The sequence below is a fragment of the Phalacrocorax aristotelis genome, chromosome 4, assembly GCF_949628215.1.
Source record: "Phalacrocorax aristotelis chromosome 4, bGulAri2.1, whole genome shotgun sequence".
Taxonomy (NCBI): Eukaryota; Metazoa; Chordata; class Aves; order Suliformes; family Phalacrocoracidae; genus Phalacrocorax; species Phalacrocorax aristotelis.
Genome location: NC_134279.1, coordinates 55,915,576 through 55,938,095, shown reverse-complemented (window position 1 = coordinate 55,938,095; position 22,520 = coordinate 55,915,576). Strand labels below are relative to the sequence as shown.

Genomic DNA, 22,520 nt, shown 5'->3' with positions numbered 1-22,520 from the left:
TATGTAAGCACTGCTAGGATCCCTGACTTTAATCTGAAAAGGATGTATAAGAGGCTGCAGAAATCTGTGGCATTTTCCAGAACACTGAGATGCTTAAAGCATCTTTGACTTCTTTCCCAGATGTTTTATGTTGACTGCATCCCTCTTTCATTGCCTTTCCACACTCTGTTTAGAATGAATGAAAACATTTCCTGGGACTGACCACATGAGGAAGCTGATGCTTTCAGGCAGATCCTCCTGTGGGCCAGCAAGGCCAGAGAACAAAACATATTTGAGGAAAATAATAAGGAGTGATTTTCCCCTGGATATTTGCTTTCAGCGTGAGCCCTGCTCCTTGTCCCCTGGCATGTCTAATAGAAAGTTACAACTTTTTCTAAAATGACAAACAACAAAGAAGAGGAAGCTGCACATCGTGGCCATGAGGGATCCTGGAAGGTGAAGGAGGAGAGTGGGATTAGCCAAGCACCAGTGCTGGCAGAAGTGAAGGGGCTGGGGGGGAGAGCAGGAGCACTCCTCTTGGCAGTAACAAGGAGATCTTTCATTAGCTCACTGCTGTAAAACTGGTCCCAACCAAAATGGCTGATAAAATGGAATTTCAGCTTGAGGTTTACTTCTGTGAGATGACTGATGTTCTATTTACATTATTATTTCGGGAAGGAAAGAAAGGGAAAGAAGAGGTGAATGGAGGGGACAAGGGAAAATTTTAAAGCAAATAAGGGCGTTGTTCTCGGTCAGAGCAGCGCGTGAGACTGTTTTCACCAGAATGAATATTATCGCCATGGTCCTAAAGAGAAAAGGATGTATGGCATGTAGAAAATAAATAACATCAGAAAGTAAGTAGCCTGGCACTATTTATTTTTTCACAGTGTAACCAATCAACTTCACAGCAGATACAGTAAAAACAATGCATTACAACTGCTTTACAAAGTTCATTGTTGAAACTCTCTTGATTCTTGCCAGTTTAAGAGACATCAGAGCACAAACATCTAATCTGTTCATTTTGCACAGAACACATAGTATTCAATGGTGGTTTTTTTGATTTATTTTTATTTTTTAGAGTATGGCTTTCAGAGTTTTACATTTAGAAGATTACAGGCTACATCTCAGAAACATCTGTATGAACCATGCACCGGGGTGCAAGCACATTCAATGCACAAGGACTAGTGCAACATTTATATGAAAATTCAGTAGACATTAACATTCACAGTACAGTCATGAGCTATAAAACCTATCCTTCAAACTACTGCCACTCTTCTCCCGGTAAAAGGTTTCTGAGATTTTGGTTTTTCTAGGAGTCCTTATAACCCAGATCTCTCCCGTAATCTTACTTCAGAAATTCTGTTTTCAAAGCCTTGAACAGCCAAGCCCCTTCTGATAACGAGGGCCACAAGCACCTCCTTTCTGAGCTTGTTAGTATTATTCCTGTCATCTGTCTCAAACTTTCTTCGGTTCTCAAATAAAATCAGCTTTTAGCAGTTGATGTACTATTCTGCATGAGGTATACTGTTGTCAAAAAAAACCCATAGGGTGAAATCCCTCCATTTGCTTTCATCTCTCCCCAGACCTCAAGAAAATAAATAATAAATAAATAAATATAAAACAACAAAATCCCACAGGCAAGAAAGAACAAAAGGCCAGAAAATTCTAGCCTGGAACCATACTTGAACTTTCTGCAATATTCTATAGCATTCTAAACTTTACAAACAACTTTAACAAAACTTACTCACTTTTGGAGTGCTTTAAACTGAAAGCTTAAAGGATGCTTTTTAGAAAGGGCTAAGCAGTCTTGATCTGAAAAGCAGGTCTTTTTCAGATGTCTTAACTGCACATTGGAAAATAAGGCATCCAAATTAAGGGTATACTAAAAGGCAAAAAACTCCAAGTTGATCTTTTACCATAGTAGCAACAGAGTTCTCGAAGTAAAGAGCAGAATCCATCTACTCCACAAATGCAATCACAGCAACATCCTTGGCACTAACATTTGCTCCTACCTACATCTATAAATCAACTTTTCACCAAAGAGGGAATTTTCACGTTCATCTTCAGTGGTATCAATGCCTATCTTCAACCAGAACACGTGTTCTCCCTTTCTTCTTTAGTAGAAAGAAGTTGAATTAGAAATGAATCCACAAGACCCATCAAATGGAGCCATAATTATTTTAAGCTTCTGAACCACTTCTACATTCTAACTGTGCAAATCTAAATGTTTTTTTTCAGGAACTTTCTGGGTCACATTTAGAACATAAATTTTAGGGGCTGGGGGGAAGCTTGTTAAAATGACAGTCAGAAATTGATGTATATATAAAAATTTTCAGATCTTGCTCTCCATTGTACATACAGATACATATGTCTTTGCCATTGCCAATATAATTTCTACCACACTCACAAAGTCTCAGCTGTATGGGATTTAGCCAAGAGCATCACCGGTTTATCACCTCTGAAGTCTTCTGGTTCAGCCATGCTCATTAATAATGTTGTCAAATATTAAAATGATGATATCTATGGTTCACTCTAACCTGGGAGACAGACTATCAAAATGCAGAAGCAAACAACACTCAGTTCAATACTTGCAAATGGTTTAGTTTTGGCATTGCACACAAAAGATTATGGTATTTTAAGAGAGACTGAAGAAGTCATGGCTTAATCACGTTAAAAGCCTGTGAGAATACCTTGATGTTTCTAGGTAATTGAATATAATGGATGAGGGCACACCAAGGCTATTGGAAAAGTACCAAATAACTGAGCAGAACTGTAAATATCAGCACAGTTATAATAATAATATTAGTCCAACTGAGAAGGCTTCGGGAAGCAAAACTGAAATGGAAGAATAAATTTGCACCAACATTGTGTATTTTATATATAATCGTTAGAAGCAGCACTGAGAGTTGCACAATTTATCTTAATGTTCCATATTTTTTGTGTTATTCAAAGTTATCCACAAGGGCTTTAATAAATAATTTTAAAAGGAACACTGATGCACAATATTGTAACATTGTCCACTGGTGCCAAAACACTATCAGATTAAACGCATGGTATGAATATTCACTTGGGTAGTTAAAAATACCAGGACTTTTTAAAACAGAATAAAGAAAAAAAAGGATGCACTAGTAAGGGGCAAACTGTGAATCACTGAAATACTCTATGAACTATGGACGTTGAGACAGAGACTTGCATTAAGAGTGTATTTGAATAATATAACCTCAATATAATAAATATTGATTCATTATGTGTCTCAGTAAGTGTTATTTTTGAAGGATACTTCTATAAATTTAGTTTTTAGACCATACATTGCAATTGTTTATAAAACATCAGTGAAGGGGAATACAAATTATACCAGTAATATTTATTTAATTGGAAACAGCAGTTAAGAACAGATATTAGATTTTTCAAGATAGGAATCACCATAAGGTTGCCAGATTCTGATCCCCTAGTTTCATTTAAGGAGGTATTTATATTCTATAGCAATTCAAACTGTAAGTAAAGGTATCACAGCACAACCCTTCATGTGCAGACAAAAAGTCTAAGCATTCACAGTGGACAACAGTGGGAAATACAAAAGATACTGTGAAGACACACAAACTGTTAAGATTTTTTTCAGTGACTGAAGCGTGAACACAGATTGCATACTTACACAGGGCCTATGAATATGCAAATGGGCACATTCACCTATATTGGAAAATCTGAGCCATAGTGCAAACATTGTTCCTGCTCCTACGCTGTCAGTGGGCAGAGGGACAAACGACTTTCTGTATTTAAAATGACCATGACATGCTTTCTGCAGACTTCACATGCCAAAAGATTCCTATTTACCATCTTCCTACGGAGGAAAAACAATTCAAGGGGAGATAGACTTCTTTAGTGAAATAATGACTCATCTTCACTTCCCACCCACAGTAGCTGGTTTTCATTTTTGTTTTTAAGTCTCAAATTGGCAAAAGTAATATATCTTCCTCTCCTACAGAGCCAGTCTGCCTCCTCAGCTGGATCAACTGAAAATCGCTCTTCCAGTTTTGGTGGTAAGGCATCTCATACTTGGAATGCCCAGACAGGGAAATTTCAAGGGGAAACCTTTTCTTTCGAATTCAGCAAGGCTCAAACTATGATGATAAAGATCATTCTGGTGAAGCTAGAAATACACAAAAGAATTGCTTCCAGCCTGAAAAACGTTTGAGTCTCAGGTAGGCATGCAGAGATGTATGGAAAAGCAGCTACTACAAAGAATGACAAAAGAGAAGCCTTATTACTGCAAGCAGACTCCTGTCTCTCTTGATCCTGACAGCTATTGGGACTCAGGCCCTGTTGTTAGTAGCAAATCTGTCCTCATTTACACACGCCATACACCCACTCTTCTGAAACTCTTTTCATGACTAAGAGAAGGGACTGAGAGGAAGAACCGGGTAGAACAGTTTACAGGTCTTCTGTCTTACATACCGTCTGACTCTCCCCACACAGCTCAAGTAATGTTGATCTACCATATGCAAAATTTGCAGGCAAAGCAAGATCTGTCACTGGGAATGAGATTCCCAGGAATTCTACGGATTTTTTTTTTTCCTTAAAGTACCATGAGGCATTTAAGATTTTTTAGAAACTACATACTGCTGGCGGGCAGTAAGACCCACATATGGAGAAAAGGTCTAGAACCTTTAGTCTGTTACAGTTTTAGCTAATCTACCTCCACTGGCTGTCTGAGGTTTCCTCTAAAGCCTTTGTCATGCTCTGGCTTTCTCAGTAAGATTTACTAGTAAATTACATCAAAAGTTTAGTATTCACTGCCCTTTTTCCCTAGCCTCACAACATATCCAAAAGACAACTCACAATCCACAATACTGAGCCCTGTGACAAGACTGAGACACCTTACCCAGGTGAGCAGTCAAAACTCTGCCCCAACAGCACACAGGGAACACCTCAGTGCCACTGAGGAGAGTCACCTCAGTGAAACCACTCCTGCGCAAAGATAAACACCAAATGCAGGGATGCTTTGCCGTCATTCTGGAAGTCACGGATCACATCCATCTTCTGAAGGGAAGCCTGTACCCTGTTCTAAATTACATTCGCGCAGGCAGAAATCACCCTTCCTTTTAACCAAAAACTGTTACCAACCTCCTTGGCGTACACTGGCTATCCTAGTTCTCGCCTAACGTGATCACAATCCACCTTTCCTAATCCCTGAAGGAGAGACTGACTCAATGACTGAATGCAGTCTGGGTCAGGTTTCCATTCCCAAATGTTGTAGCCCTCAAGGAGACCAACAGTGGTGTAGACACCTGGCTACTAGTTCTTTCCCAGTGTCTCATGTGCTACTTAACACTCAGTAAATTAGAAAATAGTTTTATCGTTAGTAATAAAAGGAGAAAAAAGATAAATTTTTTTTGATTGAACCTGATTTCTGATTTTCTGCCTGACATTTCACCAGAATGGTCACTGGAGATAACTGTCTATTGCTCCTTCAGTCTGTAACTGATGTATAGGAAATGCACAGGTGTTGTATTTTTTAAAAAATTAAAAAAAGATTTAATTATGTTGCAGGGAAATCAAGAGCATTATCACAGATAGCAGTGAAAAAACTATTAACTAATTATAAGTCACTCAGATCCATGACACTGGATTCTGGAATCACTCCCCCGTGCAACCTTTTCTCCCCCATCTTTCCCCTTCTTCCACACTAGCTTTCATTGCAGATTCTCAATGGAATGAAATACACCCATCATAAGAAGCCATTTCTCTGTCTCCAGCTGCAAGCTCCCATCACCTGTCTTCGGCCAGAACAAATGGTCACAGTCTTGCATGTTCAGTCAGATGGTCCCGCCCATCTGGTTGAAACATTAACTTACAAAAGAGTAAAATCAAGATAAATTTTCAGGTTGTGATTCATCTGGCAACATGGCTTTACAACTGCTATTGCTGGCACAAGTGAAGGAGAAGCAAGAGATGACTGAAAAAAGGACAGATCTATTCCTTTCATTGACTAAAACCACTTGGGTAGCAAGCCCATGGCATGAACCAACGCAGAGGCCTTTTCTGAAGCTCAGAGAATATTCTACCTCTCCCCATGAGTTAGTCTCCCCCACAGCACATTTACTGGGGCATGTGGACATTCACTAAGCTTCTTCAAAAAAGGAAGCACAGCAGTTCTAACTCTTGGACTTGTATTCCTTAGCTGAGAAGTTCAATGTTAGTTTCTATTTTCTATATCTATTATAATGACTACAAAATACAGTAGTATTTCACAAACATAAAAGACCACATTTAATGTATAACTGAGAGAAACTACAATGAATTTTAAAAATAATTACATTAACCACTATTTAAAAACATTTAAATTAGATGTATTTGCACTAATTCTCAGGTATTTAGAAACAGAAAACTGAAATGATGGCTGATGCAACTAAACAAAACATATCTTACTTTAGGCAGATAGATATTTAAATCCAGACTCCTCCTACTGGGCTTTCAGTTGAGAAGTCAAAGATGTTCACAGATTACAACGCATAGTTCATATATCAATTTTAAACAAATCTTTTACTACCATGGCAAATAAGCAACAGAAAATTATAAAAGCCATGTTGGAGGTGATTCTCCTTCAAAGTCTTACACAATCCTATATCTCTGAATGTCAGAAAACTGGATAAGGTTAAAGCCTTTGAAGCACATCGATGTATGAATACAAAATACGTTACCCATAGCTCATGCTTTTGTTGCACTGCCACTACATAAAACAGTTCATTCAGACACGCAAGACATGCACTGAAGATCAGTGAGGTATGATCATAGACAAAACCTTACCAAAAAATAACACACTGAGCTGTACTCACTACTAAAACAGTCAGGTGGTGAACAGGAATACATAAACACCAAGGAAAAGTCTCTTTTTTTAAAAAAATACATTTCAGGACATGCCTAAGATGGGTGAATTATAAAACAGTTGCCCCCAAGTTTCACCTCTCTGCCTTTATGGCAATTTCTCCTCTTATGTCCCGATCTTTCAGTGAGAAAACTTCTTACTGAAGAGGCTCTGGCTCACATCCTTAATGTTCAATCATTTGAGCTACTGAACACTCATTATTGAAATTAGTGCAAATTAAGCATGTGTTAATGGCATCAATTCAGGATAGCATCACTCTTTATGACAGTACATAAGCACACACTTTTCTGAATTCTAGTCTAATTACAGTACTGATTAGGAATAGGTTTAAGCATGTGCTTAAGCAGTAATGGTCAGAATAATATGACTCCAAATACTGTGATCCCAGCTATCGCTAAATGAACTTTTATCCACGTAGGTTTGCAAAATGATTGCAGAATCTAAGTCCAAGTAATTATAGTCTTCATTTCCTGTCTTTTTTTTTGAGTATCAATTAAGATTTTTTGGAACCAAGTGTTTACATGCAGATTAGAAAGAAAACACATAGGACTAAAATAACACATTTACCACATGCCGTGTTACAGTTCACTGCATTCCCATTTCTGTTTGCACTCACAGTACTATGGGAAACTAAAATTATTTCATCAGAAACAAATGAAGTACACAGAAAAGTTTGTCAATAGACAGAAGCAAGTGTATCCATAAGCCAAACAGGCACAACATTCAATAGCTTTAATACTCCATTACATTGTTTCATAGAAATTAAAGATGAAAGACTTCTTATCCGTCCCTTGCCAATTCAGGATGTTTTCTGTTCTCCAATTCAGTCACCGGAGGCTGACTGGCAACTGACAACGACATGAATAGAAAAAGCTAACTAGATGTGCCAGAGGAGAGCAGGCTGTGAAATTTGTATTTCCTCTTGTGAAGTGCCAAGTTCTTTCAAGTTCCTTTTGTTTAAAGGTAAATTAATGAAACTCAGAAGCTCACAAAATCTGGGCCTTGTATTGTATAGTGAGTAGACTACTTTTCAAGTACACCTCCAACATACTGCTGCTGAAGCCACCTTCATCCCTCCTACAGAGGAATGTGTTTAGCGTGGTGTCAAAAAGCATCAAATTGCACTACGGAATTAAAACTGACACATTTCTATTGTACTGAACATTTTCGGAAAATAAGACTCTAAAGAAACAATAAATTATAGTCGATCAGTGTTGTTAATGATGCCACACTTCTGCACTCAGTCTAACAGTCAGAAGGAACTGGTACTCAGAAAGGTCATGCAAAAAATGCCAGCCAACCTCGACAGCAGGCTTTCAGATTCTCTCAACCACTTTCATATTTCGTCAGGTAAATACTGAAGTAAAGTTTGTATTAAAATGGTGTCTTCTCTGTAACACTTTCTTCCAGAATCACTTCACATAGTCTTGCATTCTTTATTAAAATTTGGGGCTAAACACTGCATAACATTTCATCTGCAATGTGCATTGCATATCACATCTTATTATTTCTGGTACCAACTAGAATATAAAAAATACACTAATCTTTCCTGTAAAATTCAGAGGAGGGAGCCGGTTCAACAGAAATATTGGGCGGGGGGTTCCTTCATGTATCATTTTCTATTATTAGCCATTAATCACATCTTTATCTCCAGTACTGAACATCCTTACCTACAGCCAAATGTTAATCCCATTAATCCTCTTTAAAGATCTGCAAGGTCTTCTGTGTAATTCTGACTTTTACTTAATGCATATCTTAATTTTACAGAGATTTTTGCAAGCTCACTTGAGACCTATTTCTTTTTGAGAAAGGAGGAAAGACTGCACTTTTCTGTAATGAAGACAATGGATTTAAAAATAGAAATGAGATACTAAATGCTGCCAGCCAGCAATAGTCAACACAGAGAAGTCAGTCCAGAAAGGCTACTACTGAAGAATTGCTACCAAAGTGAACAGAAGCTCTGACCACAGAAAGGCTGGAGAACTGGTTCTGTGATTTTTGGGGGATACATGCCATCTTGGAGAAGAATCTGCAATGTGTAAGGATTACTTTTACTTTACCTCCCCCTCTACTAACGTGGCTTTTCCATTAGAAGCAAACAAATATCAGGGAGGTAATTACATGGCAATTTATAACACAGGTTCAGTAAATTCATACCATTTGGCTTTGGCTCAGTGAGTAGCATATGCACTAACAAGCAGAATCTACAAAATTATACTGTATGCAAAGTGGCGCATGTCACACACTACGCTCTTAGGGCTGGAGATTTAACACAGTGGCTTTGAATACAATGACTATAGCACTGTTACAGGTTTTTCCAAACTCTGATGATACAAATTCTACCGAATGTAGAGTTATGACTTTTTCTCTGGCTCTTGAGAATGAATCAGACAAAGGAGAGGGGAATGGGGAGGATGTGAAGAGCATTATGCTTAATGGCCAGAATCTCAGTTAGCCAACATCAGTCTTGTTTCCGTGAAATGAGCAAGCAGTGGTGGTAGGGTAGGAATTTTTGAAAGTTGTAGACCTCTTGGAGAACTTCAAAGAACTCACAACAGTGAAATAATGGCATATGGAGCACAGTCATAAACGTAATCTAAGGTTCAAAGCCAAAAGCCTGTACCAATGGTCAGATAAGACAAGCTCAGAATTACCCTTGAGGTTTTTGTGATATATCCACTTCTTGCTGCTCCAATCTCTGCATTCTGTATAAATCTGAATGTGATTAATTATGACTTAATCACTCTTTTTAACATACTGCAGAGAACACATAGCTGGTTGAAAAACAGAAATGTTCCATTTAAACCTTTTTAAGTCAGGGATTAGTAAAATCATCACTTTATGGATGAAATGGACGAGAATAAATAATCCCATTTTATTAAGGCTTTCTTTGTAAAGGTGTAAGAGATGTTACAAAATTAATCTGCATTAACACTTAGGATTAAAATTGAAAGCTTATGTAGAACTGTCCAGTTAAATAACATAGCCTCTTGACTCTGCATTTTGTTAGCGCTGGACAAAAATATGTGTGCTTTCAGGCAAGTTAAGCTTCAGGGATATTAATTTTAAAATTTTCTCTTCAAAGTACCAGTATCAGTTCTATAGTTGATCACAAGAGGGAGACTACATCACCATATTTTTCTCTCATTGTTTCAAATTTTTAAAGCATCCAAACAATTTGAGTCATTTTGGACCAGACCTAATCTTTGACTGCTCACTGAAAAGTGTTAATGACTGTTCAATTAGCATTTTTTTCTGAGTTTGTCAAACCTTTGAGATTTATAGATAAAGATAGCCAATCCAATAAACAAGATTGAACAATGCAAAGGCAGTTGGAAAGAAGATTCGAGAATAGGAGTCAATTTTTGCAATACGTATGTGTATCCTTCCTTCTCTCCAAGATCCTGTGCGGCAGTCTTCAAAACAACAAAAGAAGCTAGCACAGTCTTTCCCTTCTAGGCACTCATATCCATAATCATCATCACGTTCAGGGAGATGATTAATGTTATTAATTGGAATTAGTGTTGATCCAGGTCGAACAGCAATTGCAGGTGGTTTCTTAAGAAAAACAAAAAAGAAAAATACAGTTTTGCATGGTTTTTTATCCTCCATATAGTAAATAATTCCATAGGCTTTCCTTAGCAAAGGCCAATGTAAGCACATTCAGTACAATATACAGAAATTCTAATATTAAAGAAAACAGTTTGGGGAGCTTTGTGAATTATGAACTGCTGTATATAATTAGCTCATGCAGGCAAAAGATCATGAACGATTTTCACCTGCCACAGTGAAAACTGGGTTGTGCTGGGATTTGGGAATAGTGGATAATTAGTTACACAGACAGGGTTAGCTGATCCCATCTACACAACACAAATGAACATTTTAAAGTCAGTCACAGCTTGACAAATGGGTAACAAGTAAGTCCACAAGCAGGCTATAAGCATCACTACCACGGGAATGATGGCTCTCCCATCATTGGAGTCTTTTGAATGAGACTGGGTGTGTTTCTGCAAGCAACATTTTCACAAAAAATAAGCTGATGGGATTAGTACAGCATCACTGGTGAAGTTTAAGAGACTGAGACACATAAAGACAGGCTACATTATCTAACCCTCTGATATTAAATCCTTAAAGAATATGCCCCACCTTTAGAAATCAAGACATAAGACTCCTTGGGACAATGTCATTCAAGTCAGTGAAACCGATTAATTCAGCTCTTAAATCTTACTTTTACCTTCTCCGTGGCATAACCCAACCCTTTTGCAATCTGATAAAAACTCATTGTAATAGATGTTAAGGTCCATAAATAATTTTCATAGAAAAAATCTGGGTGCCTCACTGCCTAGTACGTATACTGTTTGCTCTTGCCTTTCTTGCGACTTTTGCCTTTTCACCTTCCTTCAACTTGCAGTACCACGGCCCATCTTTCCCCCTTTTACTGTTTTGCTTCCATGCAGTTCTTCACTTTTTAGCCTTGTTTTCCTCAATATTTCAAAAGACATTCTCTTCCTCTATCTGTCATTTTTTTCTCTCTCTAAATCTCACAGCGTTTTTAGATTACTCCATAACACCCTTTCTTTCAACCCATCCCCCACCTTTGGCAGCTCTTCTAAAATCTTCAGACTGAAGATAAGGGTTACAATCAACACAACAAACATTGTCTTCTCTCTTTTCTACCATCTCCACATTTTGTCATGCAAGGAATAAATACAGCAGGAAAGGATGCAGTCAGAACTAACTGGGTATTGAAGTGTAAAGAGAATCTCTCTTAAATAGTTATATGTGATAGGCAATGAAAAAAATATGAAAAAATATGATAAGCAGGGAGCCACATCATTTAGATTCTTGTTACTTTTCAGAGTCCTGTTGTCCCACTTCCAGGGAACTACTTTGGCCAGTACGTGGATGTCTATAAATTGTTAAGAAGGCACTCTATTGCTGCCGGGACATTTTACCCAACATCCTAAGGGGTGACGTTAAAGCACTGCAGTATCCACCACATTTTCAAATAGCTTTATTTAATAAGTGTCTTTACTAGTGAAAAGTTTCACACATACTGCTTTTTCAACACTTTTTAGATATGATGACCTAAAGAGATAATTATCATCCTAAAGGACCTCATTATTCTTTTCAGTTATGATAGAATACCGACAACACTAACAAACAGCAGTTACATGCTTCTACCCTAATTTGAGGCATTACAAACAGGGCTTATTTTTATAAACCATACAAAGTAAGTTCAAGTGTTATTTTAACTTACAAAATCATTATTTTGTTGAAGATATATAGGGAAAGATGTTTATTTCTGATTCATGCCTACTCTGGCTTTACAAAAATTTTCTGATTGTTGGTTCTGTCAATGTAAGATTGATGGCATGATTCCTTTCTACTGAGGGGGGTAAAAGATGAATCCCCAACTCATAAACACCATGGGAGGAGGAAAAAACAACGGTACTGCTTTTCACTAATCATGTCACCAGCACAGACTGAAGCTGGCTACAGGTTTGGAGAGGTTGCCTGAGAGAGGTAGAAAGATAGTGCCATCTTATAGGCTTAACTACCTATAGGGGATACATAAAATGTGTGTAAGAACGAGACAATGTGAGGGAAAATGGGAAAAAAAGGCCAACACCTCACAAGAAAATGACCTTATATCAATTGGCAGAGACCTAAAAAAAAAATGTAGATACAGTAGTACATGTTGATTGTCCGTGCACATGCCTAGTGATATTGTAGATCAAACTCCACGTATAGTGAGAAGCTTTTATAATACACTCTGATAGGACCAAAACCGAATTATTCTGCATTAACACTAATACATGTACAAAAGCAAGCCATCGTCTGTGGAGATCATAGCACAGGTGATGCATTCACTTCAGGTGAAGTGGCGATCAGAACAAGATCCACAACTAATTAAGTTTAATCCTTCCTGCCCAAACTCATTATCCTTACTAATGTGGATTTACGTAAGCCAATTCATACTACCTTTCCTGAATGCTGCCAGCACATATTTTGTAAGATAAAACTGCTGTAATCATTTCTAAAATCTCACAATTTTTTCACAAGATCCTTTATTGTACCTTCTTGGCATCAGTTCCTGGAATAATAAGCTTTTATTGCATTTTGCAATAGAAATAGAAGACCTATGCAAGGCAAGTTTTCCAAGGAAAAAACACTTGTCAATGAGAACTTTTCAGCAGGAATTAAACTGACTATTTTAATTAAGTTGGGTTTTTGAGTTACATATCCATAACCACAAGAGAAAAAGAATGAATAGAAGTCTTTGACAAAGAAGAAAAAAAAAAGAAAAAAAGAGAGAAGTATGTATTTGTAATTGTATGACTTCCCATTAATTAATCAGATGGCTTCTTTAATTGTTCTATTTGGAACAAGAAATTTTATGGCTTAAAAAAAAAAACAAACCACAAAAAAACCCTAGTTCTCAAATTAGAATCCTTGCACCACCCCCCTTTTTAAGAGTAATCTCTTATCTAGTATGGTCTTATAGCCATAACATGGCAAAACATGTTTAAAGAGTTCTGTGTGAAAAGATGGTTGTTTTTCAACTACTTAGAAATAAAAAGCATGCTTTAAGAACACAGTAAAACACAATTGAAGTGTTTTGAGTATTATATTGCTAATTTTAATCTTAGTCTGAACTCCAGCTATTTATTCAATAAGTGTCATAGTTTCTATTTAGCCATTATTCTCTATTTTAAATTGTCATAAGCACTGAAAATCTCAAAGCGTTTAGCAGATTATTGCACAAATGGCTGATGTGTGAACAGATTTTGGAAAGTCTCGTTACTCCGTTCAACAGAGTACACTTGCAAACCACTTCAATGGCTTTTGAGCTGCCAGCAGCTGATCTTCTATATCTCCCTGGTTTTCATAAGCAGTACTTCCTCTCCTCTTCCTTTTTCCTTGTTTTGTGTGCTGAGGGCAGACCTATTTCAGCTCCTTGTTCCCTAAGTGTTGTTGCGACCTCATTGCAACAGCCTAAAACAGAATCAGCTATGCTAACACTAGGAAGTCCCCCAAATTCTGCAGCCTCTGTTATCTTTTACTCTCATTGTTCAGCTGTGGCCTTTGCCAATGACTGTTATCCATACTTTCCATTGTGCCCACTTTTGCTTCTATCACTTATAGGAAGGAGATTTGAGGCTTCCATTTTCCAATTCTCTTGGCTGTGCTGGATTCCCTGAGGATCATGGTGATGTCCAACCAAGGCAGCACAGGGGAGTATTAATCCCTCACCACTAGCCTTGCCCTACCTACACAGCTGATCCCCTCAGACCAGCTCACCATATGAAACATAAGGGCTCTTATTTCCCTGGTATTAAGCCATAGCAGCCTCACAGAGCCCCCATAAGACAGTCTCCCAGAGCAGCACTGCTCAAAATGGGTGTGCCAGCACTTTCTGACACTAGTCACAGAATGGATATGGTTCATAACAGGATTTCTGCATTTCCATATCTGGGCCTCTATAATTTCTTTTCAATTTCTGTTTGATCTTACACAAGTGGTATTCACCCTTCACCCAGAAAAGACAACTGATGTTATGATTCAGCCCCAGCTTCCTTTGATGAAATGATCTGGAAGGGGGCATTATAACATTGTCCTTCCTCTTAGTCTCTCCAAAAGATGACTACAATCAAGCCGCAGATATTAACATCAGTGTTCGAATGAATAAGCTATTTAATGCCTTTACCTCAATGTTTTATTGGTTTAAAGATTAGCTTTAAATATTTGTACTGCCTTCCAACAACAGATTCTTTGGAAGTTTCAGTATTCTTACTACATGAACAGAAGCCTCTTAAAATTGAATAATACTTGTTCCTGGGATATGTGAGGATTTACACCATACAAACACCAGCTTGTAAAAGCAGAAAGTTCATTTTACCAGAAAGAAACATGGAAGTAAATTTTTAAAAAAAAAAAAAAGTTAAGTAGAATTTCCAAAGTGGAAGGAAGTCAGAATACTGACCAATAATAAGCACTTTTTTCTTTGCAAAGCTAGCGAGTTAAGACCCAAGTTAGATGATGAAGACCTAAACAAATCCTCATACTTTCATTTACTTTATCTTTACTACTACAGTCTTATCTATGGTTCTCTGCCAGGTGCTGTTTTCAGAAGCAGTGTGCCTAGACAGAACTGTCTCCATGGGCAGCTCTAGAAGCGCCAAGAGCTTGGACATGGCATGGAAGTATGAAACATTAAATTAAACCACCCTCTAGCTTAGGCTTATGTGTTCTGATTCACATATGAGTAGAATGACCCAAAACCTCTGTTCATTAGTAGTATTTACAGAAAATGAGCACGACCCCTAGCTGTGAAAAAATTATAAAATAAGCATTAGTGTAATCATCTTAGAACATTAGCCCTTCTGCTGAAGAACAAGTGTCTCAAAATTAATGCTACAATAAAGAGCATTCTGTATTTTTTTCTTCTTGTTGTTTGGCTGAACTTACTGATGACTTAGATTTTGCCTTCTTTTCTTTTCCTTTGTCCCCTTTTCTGTTGCTGGTAAAGTAATGCAAGGTGCCATATTCCATCAAGGCAGCAAACACAAAAATGAAGCAAACTGAAACAAAAAGGTCCATTGCTGTCACGTAGGAAACCTTTGGGAGAGACTTCCTAGCAATTGTACTCAACGTTGTCATGGTCAGCACTGTCGTAATACCTGTTTAAGAAAGAAAGGAAAAAAGGAAGAGGAAAGTGTATAAGTAATCCAATATTATTGTCACAAAAAAATCTGCAAATTAGCACTGAATTCATTCATGAGGCATACAAGAAGTGAGCTACAGCAGGATTCACTGCTGATCACACCCACACACATCAGTGCTATTGCAAGAAGCCATCCCTATGGATCCAGCGGCCACTGTGGGATCATATAGAAGGCAGCACATTTCAGCTTGAGTTTAAATCCTTCCCATTTTCAACACACACTGAATAAAGAAAGACACGGAGAAAGTTTGTGTAATTTTATAAATCTGTTATAGAATGCACACATAAAACAAATACAATAGACAAACAGGTACAAATAAGCACAAAAATTTTATAAACACAGGAAAAGTCCTTTGGCTCTTGAAAGATTAAAGTGTACAAAAGGAAACATTCAGAAATAAAGGTGTGTTATTTATCTGTGATTTCAAACTTTCAGAAAACATGAGAAGAAGGACTAATGTTTTCAGTTGTTTGCTTCTGGACTCATTCTATATTACCAGGTATTTTTTCAATACTGTGTCTTAAGTAAGAGAAAATGTTTCCCTAGATTCACTTACATACAAGTTAATTAAAAGAACAAGCTGGTCTTAATAGCTATGTGTTCAGAATCTCAATTATACCACTCTTTGCTGTTTTAACATTTAGGTGTTGACACTTTCTTCTTATATTTGATGCTTCAGGGAGATGCAAAGCCTTTTTCATAGCAGTCCAAAATTAAGATGTGACCTTTCCTTTGGAAAGCAATACTTGAGCGCATAAATAATTTGTTATTTACGTGCACTGTCTTACTGCAAAAAAATGTTACTCCAGTCTAAGGCTGTCTATGGCTTTTAAATCCAAGCATGGAATCAGGGGTCCCTACAGACTGATCCTGCAGCACGAAAGCAGTGGTGGTTTTGCAACAGATTTCCCAATGAAATTACATGCCTAAAAGGGCAAACAGATAACCACAGTTTTTCAAAAGTGCTTCGCTCCTACTAGATGCTTTTCAAAATCAATTAGGCATTTCTCTGCATAATTAAATATCTAAATACCTTTAATCATCTAAAACCTTTTGCTTTGGAAAACTACAATCTCCCAGGATCTTTCAACATATACAGAAGAAAAGGACTCAATCTTTTCAGTGTACCAGACCCCAACACAGCCTCCAGGTGGGAGGTGACGCCCACCATTCCCCTTACCGACTTCTGTTCAGAGAGGACAAAGGGAGACATGGACTTTCCCAGCCCTCTCCACTATATGAAAGGCATATGGGGGCTGTCACAGGCAGCAAACCTTTCACATCACAACTGCTTGCCACGATGGACCTTGCTTAGTTTTGGCTTTCTTGTCTTAATTTCTCAGTCTTTTTCTATAAAATTGTGTCTATTTGACTGCTATTCTCTTTCTTCTTCACCAGAACATCTGCATGTGAGAAAAGTCATCCTACAATCTGTCAAACAATGGCTTCTGTATGTTCGCACAAAAGGAGCTCAGAGTTAACTGCAGGGAGCTGTAAATATGATATTGCAAATGTTTGTAATACATCTCAAGTAGATGAAGATCAGTACTGCTGAAGTGGGAGCATGAAAACTCTAGCTTAGCCATGAGATCAAAGGCAAATTTGCTAGGTTCATGGCATAGAAAAAGCACTCTGTAAAAAGAACAAACTGGATACAGAACTAGCAGATACGAATGCAACAGTTTTTCCTGTTACAGCTAGCGCGTTTCCCGACAGTACCCACAATGATGTCCAATGATTAGTCAGTCAAAGAAATCTTATAACAAATTTCTGAATCAAGATTTGAAACGATCAAGAGATACTTTCACTTATTTACTCAAGATTTTAGGCTCTCTTCACTAAACTTTGTGGCACTTTTAAATAGCATGAAGTTAAGATCCAAGGTGCGGATTTTCTTCCCTTACCTTTTCATTAGGCTACTGAGCCATGCTCATTTTTGTTTACTTTCTTTCTTGACTCATTAATCTTGCAGGCTTGACTGCACAGTGGTCCAGTTTCAGTGGGAAAGGCAGGGAGTTAAAGCCTGGACTCACCCTTCTGGTAGGAAACGCTCCTAGAACGTGGGAATGGTGTGTTCACAGTCCTATAAGCTGATGAGGAAAATTAACTCACATCTCTCACTTCCTAAGATATACTCTCAGCTCTTGATCTTTCCCCCAAAATAGGTCATACTGCTGTCACCAGTTTTACTAAAAACATCTGTCACTGCTAAGCTCGAAGTTGCTAGTGTGCATCCTGTGTGCTCCACGCACCCCTGTCTATCCTGCTTTTTGTGGGGACTAAGATGCTTCTCCAAAACAGCACATGAATCCTAAAGTCAAACAGAGGAGACTGACACCATGCTAAACAGGTCAGCCAAGATGACGTTAACACAGAATTATCTCTGTAGCAAAACTTGCAACACACTTCAGTACTGTCTATAGTAAAAGCAGGACAGTGAGTCAGTTTTTGAGTTACATGCTTAACTGCTTGAAGTGAAACTTTGGTTGTAAATTTTCTGTCCTATCTTGGGCTTAAAAGAACAACTTAATAATTTCTATTATTAAAAAAAAAACCCTCCACCACCAACAACAAAACCCCAACAAAGCAAAACAAAACCCTCCAAAACAAAACCAAACCAACAAAAAAACCCAAACAACAAAAAAAACCCCACAGATCTTCACGGTTTTTGGCTGTGTAGTAATGATATCCTTTGTTCCATGATGCTAAGTGAAGTTTAATCATACTTGTCAGAATAATGATTGCCATATTGCCATCCCTGGAGATGACAGAAAGAACATAAAGGAGAAAAAAAATGTATTTATGCCAACAATAGCAGATCCACAAGGCTTGGATGCGGATTTCCAGATTTCCATTCTCATCATTCCCTCCTTAAGCCCTGCTGTGCAACCACAGCAGGATTCTCCTACTCTTAATCTTGCAGTTCAAGAGAAAGGGTGAGCAATGGTCACAATCTGAAGGGTTATAAACTGTGGTTAATTTACTCCCTGCTGCGGATTTCTACTCTTGGGGAATACCAGCCCCTTCAAGGTTGAAAAAAGACATTCTTACCCAGAGAAGTCCTTGCAGGAACTGCATCCTTATTGATCCAAAATGACACCCATGAAAGAACAACTGTGAGTATACAGGGAATGTATGTCTGAATAGTAAAATATCCCATACGTCTGCTGAGATCAAAGAAGATTGTCATAATAATATAATCACCTAAAAATTAAAAAAAGAAAAAAATATTTACACAACGTTGAAATTGTTTTCAGTTGTATCTTCATCTGTTAGTCTTGTTCTACATAGATATTACACAAAATAAAATTTAACACTTTGCCTTACCAGACAAGGTATGAGAAATTTCAGTTGTATTTCGTAAACCTACAAATGCAAACTGATACAATCTCCAGTATTTTGGATCTGCCACTTCAACAGAGGTTTTCTTCCATTTGTATTCAATTTCATTTCTGGGATATCCATCTAGAGTAAAACAAAGCAAATCAATCATTCAGCCACAGCATATACCAAAGTGTGTTTTGTGATCTCTGAAGCTGTTTATAAACTAAACCAGAGCTATACATAAAGCAGATCAGAGAGAAAGCCAATCTATAGTCCACGTGATCCACCTAAAATTTAACCACAAAATATCTAGCCTTAGTTTTCAGGCTAGCTAAATGTATCAGTCAAAAACTGTGTAAACACAAGCGTTTAGGAATATGTTCCACAATATTCTGGAACTCAGATACGAAAAACAGGCTCAGAATCATCCCTACGAAATAATACAGAAATGTAATATACATTATCATTAAAATACCACAAAGAGCTTAAAAGGACAGACACTTATTAGTACACAATTTGATAAAATTCCTATTGACATTTATTGAAAATTTCTTTGTATGTTATTCCCAGAGTGGATTTTTGTGGCCTGATTCACTGCCCAGTACTTCAGCCTTAAGGAAGTCCAACCTTCTTGATTTTCATGTGCCTCACATGTTGCCCCACACTATCTTGCAGAAAGGCAGAAATTAAATTAAGCAAGTCTCGTTTGTGTGGTACAACTACTTAATCAATGGAGCTACCAAAGCTCATTTAGTTGGAAGCACTCAAGAAGGAAGTTCTAAATGAAAACATTAATTTAAAAAGAATCACTGAACTTTGATTTTGTTGCCTATTAGGTTTCACATTTAGAAATAAGTCGCTCATCTGTGTTCGGGTGGTTTGGGTTTCTTTTGCCAATAATAGCACAATTCCCTTAGGAACCTTTTTTTTTTAAGGTAGTTTATATTAAAGAAATGAAGCCTGAAAGTTGTGTTTCTTGCTCACATAAATAAGTCCCACTGAAAGGAGAAGGACTTCTTACACTGATTAAGCATTTACAGGAACAGGTTGAAGAAGACATATTTCAAGTAAGGAAATGCAAGTCTGGTAGGCATAGAAAATAAAGTTCTAGGGCAATAGATTTCCATTAACTGGAATGGGCATTGCATCAGACTCCTAAGCAATACGATTATTTTTGAAGTTGCAACTAAATTACATGCATGTAATTCAACTTATTCATTACTGCTTTTAAAAATGCATTAAAAATGCAATAAATCTAATCAAAACATAAACAGGTCAGTTCTTTCCTTCACTACAAGGCTTTAAAAAGTAAACACTTGCACTCTTCCTGCCAGAATTTAAGGAAATTTAAAGCCTGAATGTAAAGACAAAAAAAAAAAAAAAAAGGTATTTTACCACCTACAGCTTGAAAACTCCAGTGGACAGGAGTGTTCATCCATAGGAAAGTTATGAAGCTGAAGATAACATTCAGCATTAATTGTCAGCCTAATTAGAAAAGGAAGGAAAAAAAAAGGAAAAAGATTATATTCAAGCATCTAGACGCTTCAGACTAGATGGTAAAGAACATGCACAGAAATCAGTTTTGACAATTAATGGATGTTACACATAGCCAACTGTGTATCTGCAAAAAACATCCAGCATCACCACCAAAGAATGAAAACTCATCATATACAAACTGAGGACCTGTGTTGTTTCAGTTGGCCTTTTGAACCATTTCAAAAGTTTCAATTGATCTGAGGTGATCTCTCAGCTCTCTACCAGAAAGAGGAGACAAAAGGGAGGGACTGAAGGCAGGGCAAGAAGGGGAAATTATGATAGCAAATAAAGGAAGCTTCTGAAGAACACATTTATGAAGTCAAATTCCATTTGGTGTCATTGTCTGGTGGCTATATACACAAGGGAGAAAGTGGGGACACTTGGGCTTGTTCTGTACTCATGGAAGCAGCTCTGGTGAAGACAGTAGCAAGGACAGGAAAGAGCAGACTTGATATTTCTATTCATTTAACGTCTAAGGCTTTCAAGTAATTCAGGCAGCTAATATACATTTTAGAAGTAGTTTAGGACTCAATGGTATTAACTGACTTGCTGCTTTTGAAAATGCTGTCACAAATTTCCAGAGACCAGTCCTGTTAACTTTCACTAGGAAGCTAGAGTAAGGGGCTAGACTCCAAACTGCCTTCTTTGCATTTAAAATAACTCATTTGTTGGTAACATGGTGAAGAAAGTCAGAATGTCTTCTAAAATCGATGTTGAAAATTAACGCAATGCTTACATACCAGACTGTATGCAATACTTACATACTAGACAAAAAGGATGGGGAAAGGAAGATTCCGCCACACAGTGTCAGAAAGCCCTCCAAGTCTGTGAGCAAAGTAGTTCTCCTACACAAAGTGTCACTAGGACCTTTCTAGAAATCTGTCCTAACCAAAAGAGAGGTTTATATGGGAATCTGTATTTCTTCCCACATACTGGGAAGGGATGGACGACATGACACAGAGGGGGCAGAAAACATTTCCATGTAAAACACTTGCTTCCCTCTGAAGATGCTTTACAATTTGTCAACTATGATATATGTATTAGTTGCCTTTGTTTTCCATTTTCAACCTTTGGATAGTTTTATTAAAGCAACACAACTAGATCTGGAATCACTGACGGGTGCAGTGGACAGAACAAGGACCCTCAGAGGAGACTCAATAAGCCTGACTAACACAATCACCAGGTCTGCTCCCTCAAATACCAACGGGGAAACAGCGGTGGTGCAGGAGAAACTGTGAACCTGGAGCACTGTCAGATCCTATTTTTGTTTCTTCAATAACAATATATGAACCTCCCAATGTTACTCCACCTTAGGCCAAACCCAGGCCACATCCTCACCTATACAGATGTTTTTGTGTTGCAGTGCTGGGTGAATACCTGTTCTGCTGTTTTATTACTAGCTCATTGCACTTCATAGCTCATACTCTAGCACAATAATTCTAACCTATTGCTCTACGAGAGCTCACATGGGGTTTTTTGTTGTGTTTCTTTGTTTTACTTAGACCCTGTTTAAAAGAAATTGTACATTGGAACTGAATGGACAATGGAAGGGTAAAGTCCGGGTGTGATTCTAGAATTGTTAACTACAAAAGGAAAAAAAAATATTAGCATGTGAACAGAAGTGACTCTAGTGATTTTTATAAACAGCAGCATAATAAACTGTTTAAAAAGTGCTCTTCAGATATATTTATATGCTCTCAAATGAAACATATTAATAAAAATTTCATGGAAGAGAATCCTTTTAAAACATTTGAATTCTTGCTTCTGATACAGAAGACTTATAAATTGTTCATACAACACAGCCAGCCTACATACTAAAACAGTGTAATCGACTGAAAAGAAAGAAATTAAAAGGTGCTACTTTTTGTTTAAAATAAATAAATAAATAAACTCTTAAGAGCAGAATCAGATTTATGGCATCCTCTGCATGGACTGCTTCTTCGATCAACTCCTAATTTATTGCAACGGTTTTTAGGCATACTTAAAAAATAAAACTGAGAGACAACCCGAAAAAGCTTTCTGTAGACTACAGACTTTCAAGACCTGTTTGATAAGTGACTCAAAGATCA

At 37.5% G+C, this 22,520-nt stretch overlaps 1 protein-coding gene across 1 annotated transcript in view; it reads right to left on the bottom strand.

Moving 5' to 3' along the window:
- Positions 1-657: 657 nt before the first annotated feature.
- Positions 658-22,520, bottom strand: part of GABRG1 (gamma-aminobutyric acid type A receptor subunit gamma1) — a 55,234-nt gene continuing 33,371 nt past the window's right edge. Inside the window, exons 6-10 of the mRNA XM_075092395.1 lie at positions 20,318-20,400; positions 18,919-19,056; positions 18,643-18,795; positions 15,335-15,546; positions 658-10,420 (exon numbers count right to left, since the gene is read on the bottom strand). Coding sequence (XP_074948496.1) covers positions 10,142-10,420; positions 15,335-15,546; positions 18,643-18,795; positions 18,919-19,056; positions 20,318-20,400 — 865 coding nt within the window. The 3' untranslated portion in view covers positions 658-10,141. The remainder of the gene's footprint in view (positions 10,421-15,334; positions 15,547-18,642; positions 18,796-18,918; positions 19,057-20,317; positions 20,401-22,520) is intronic.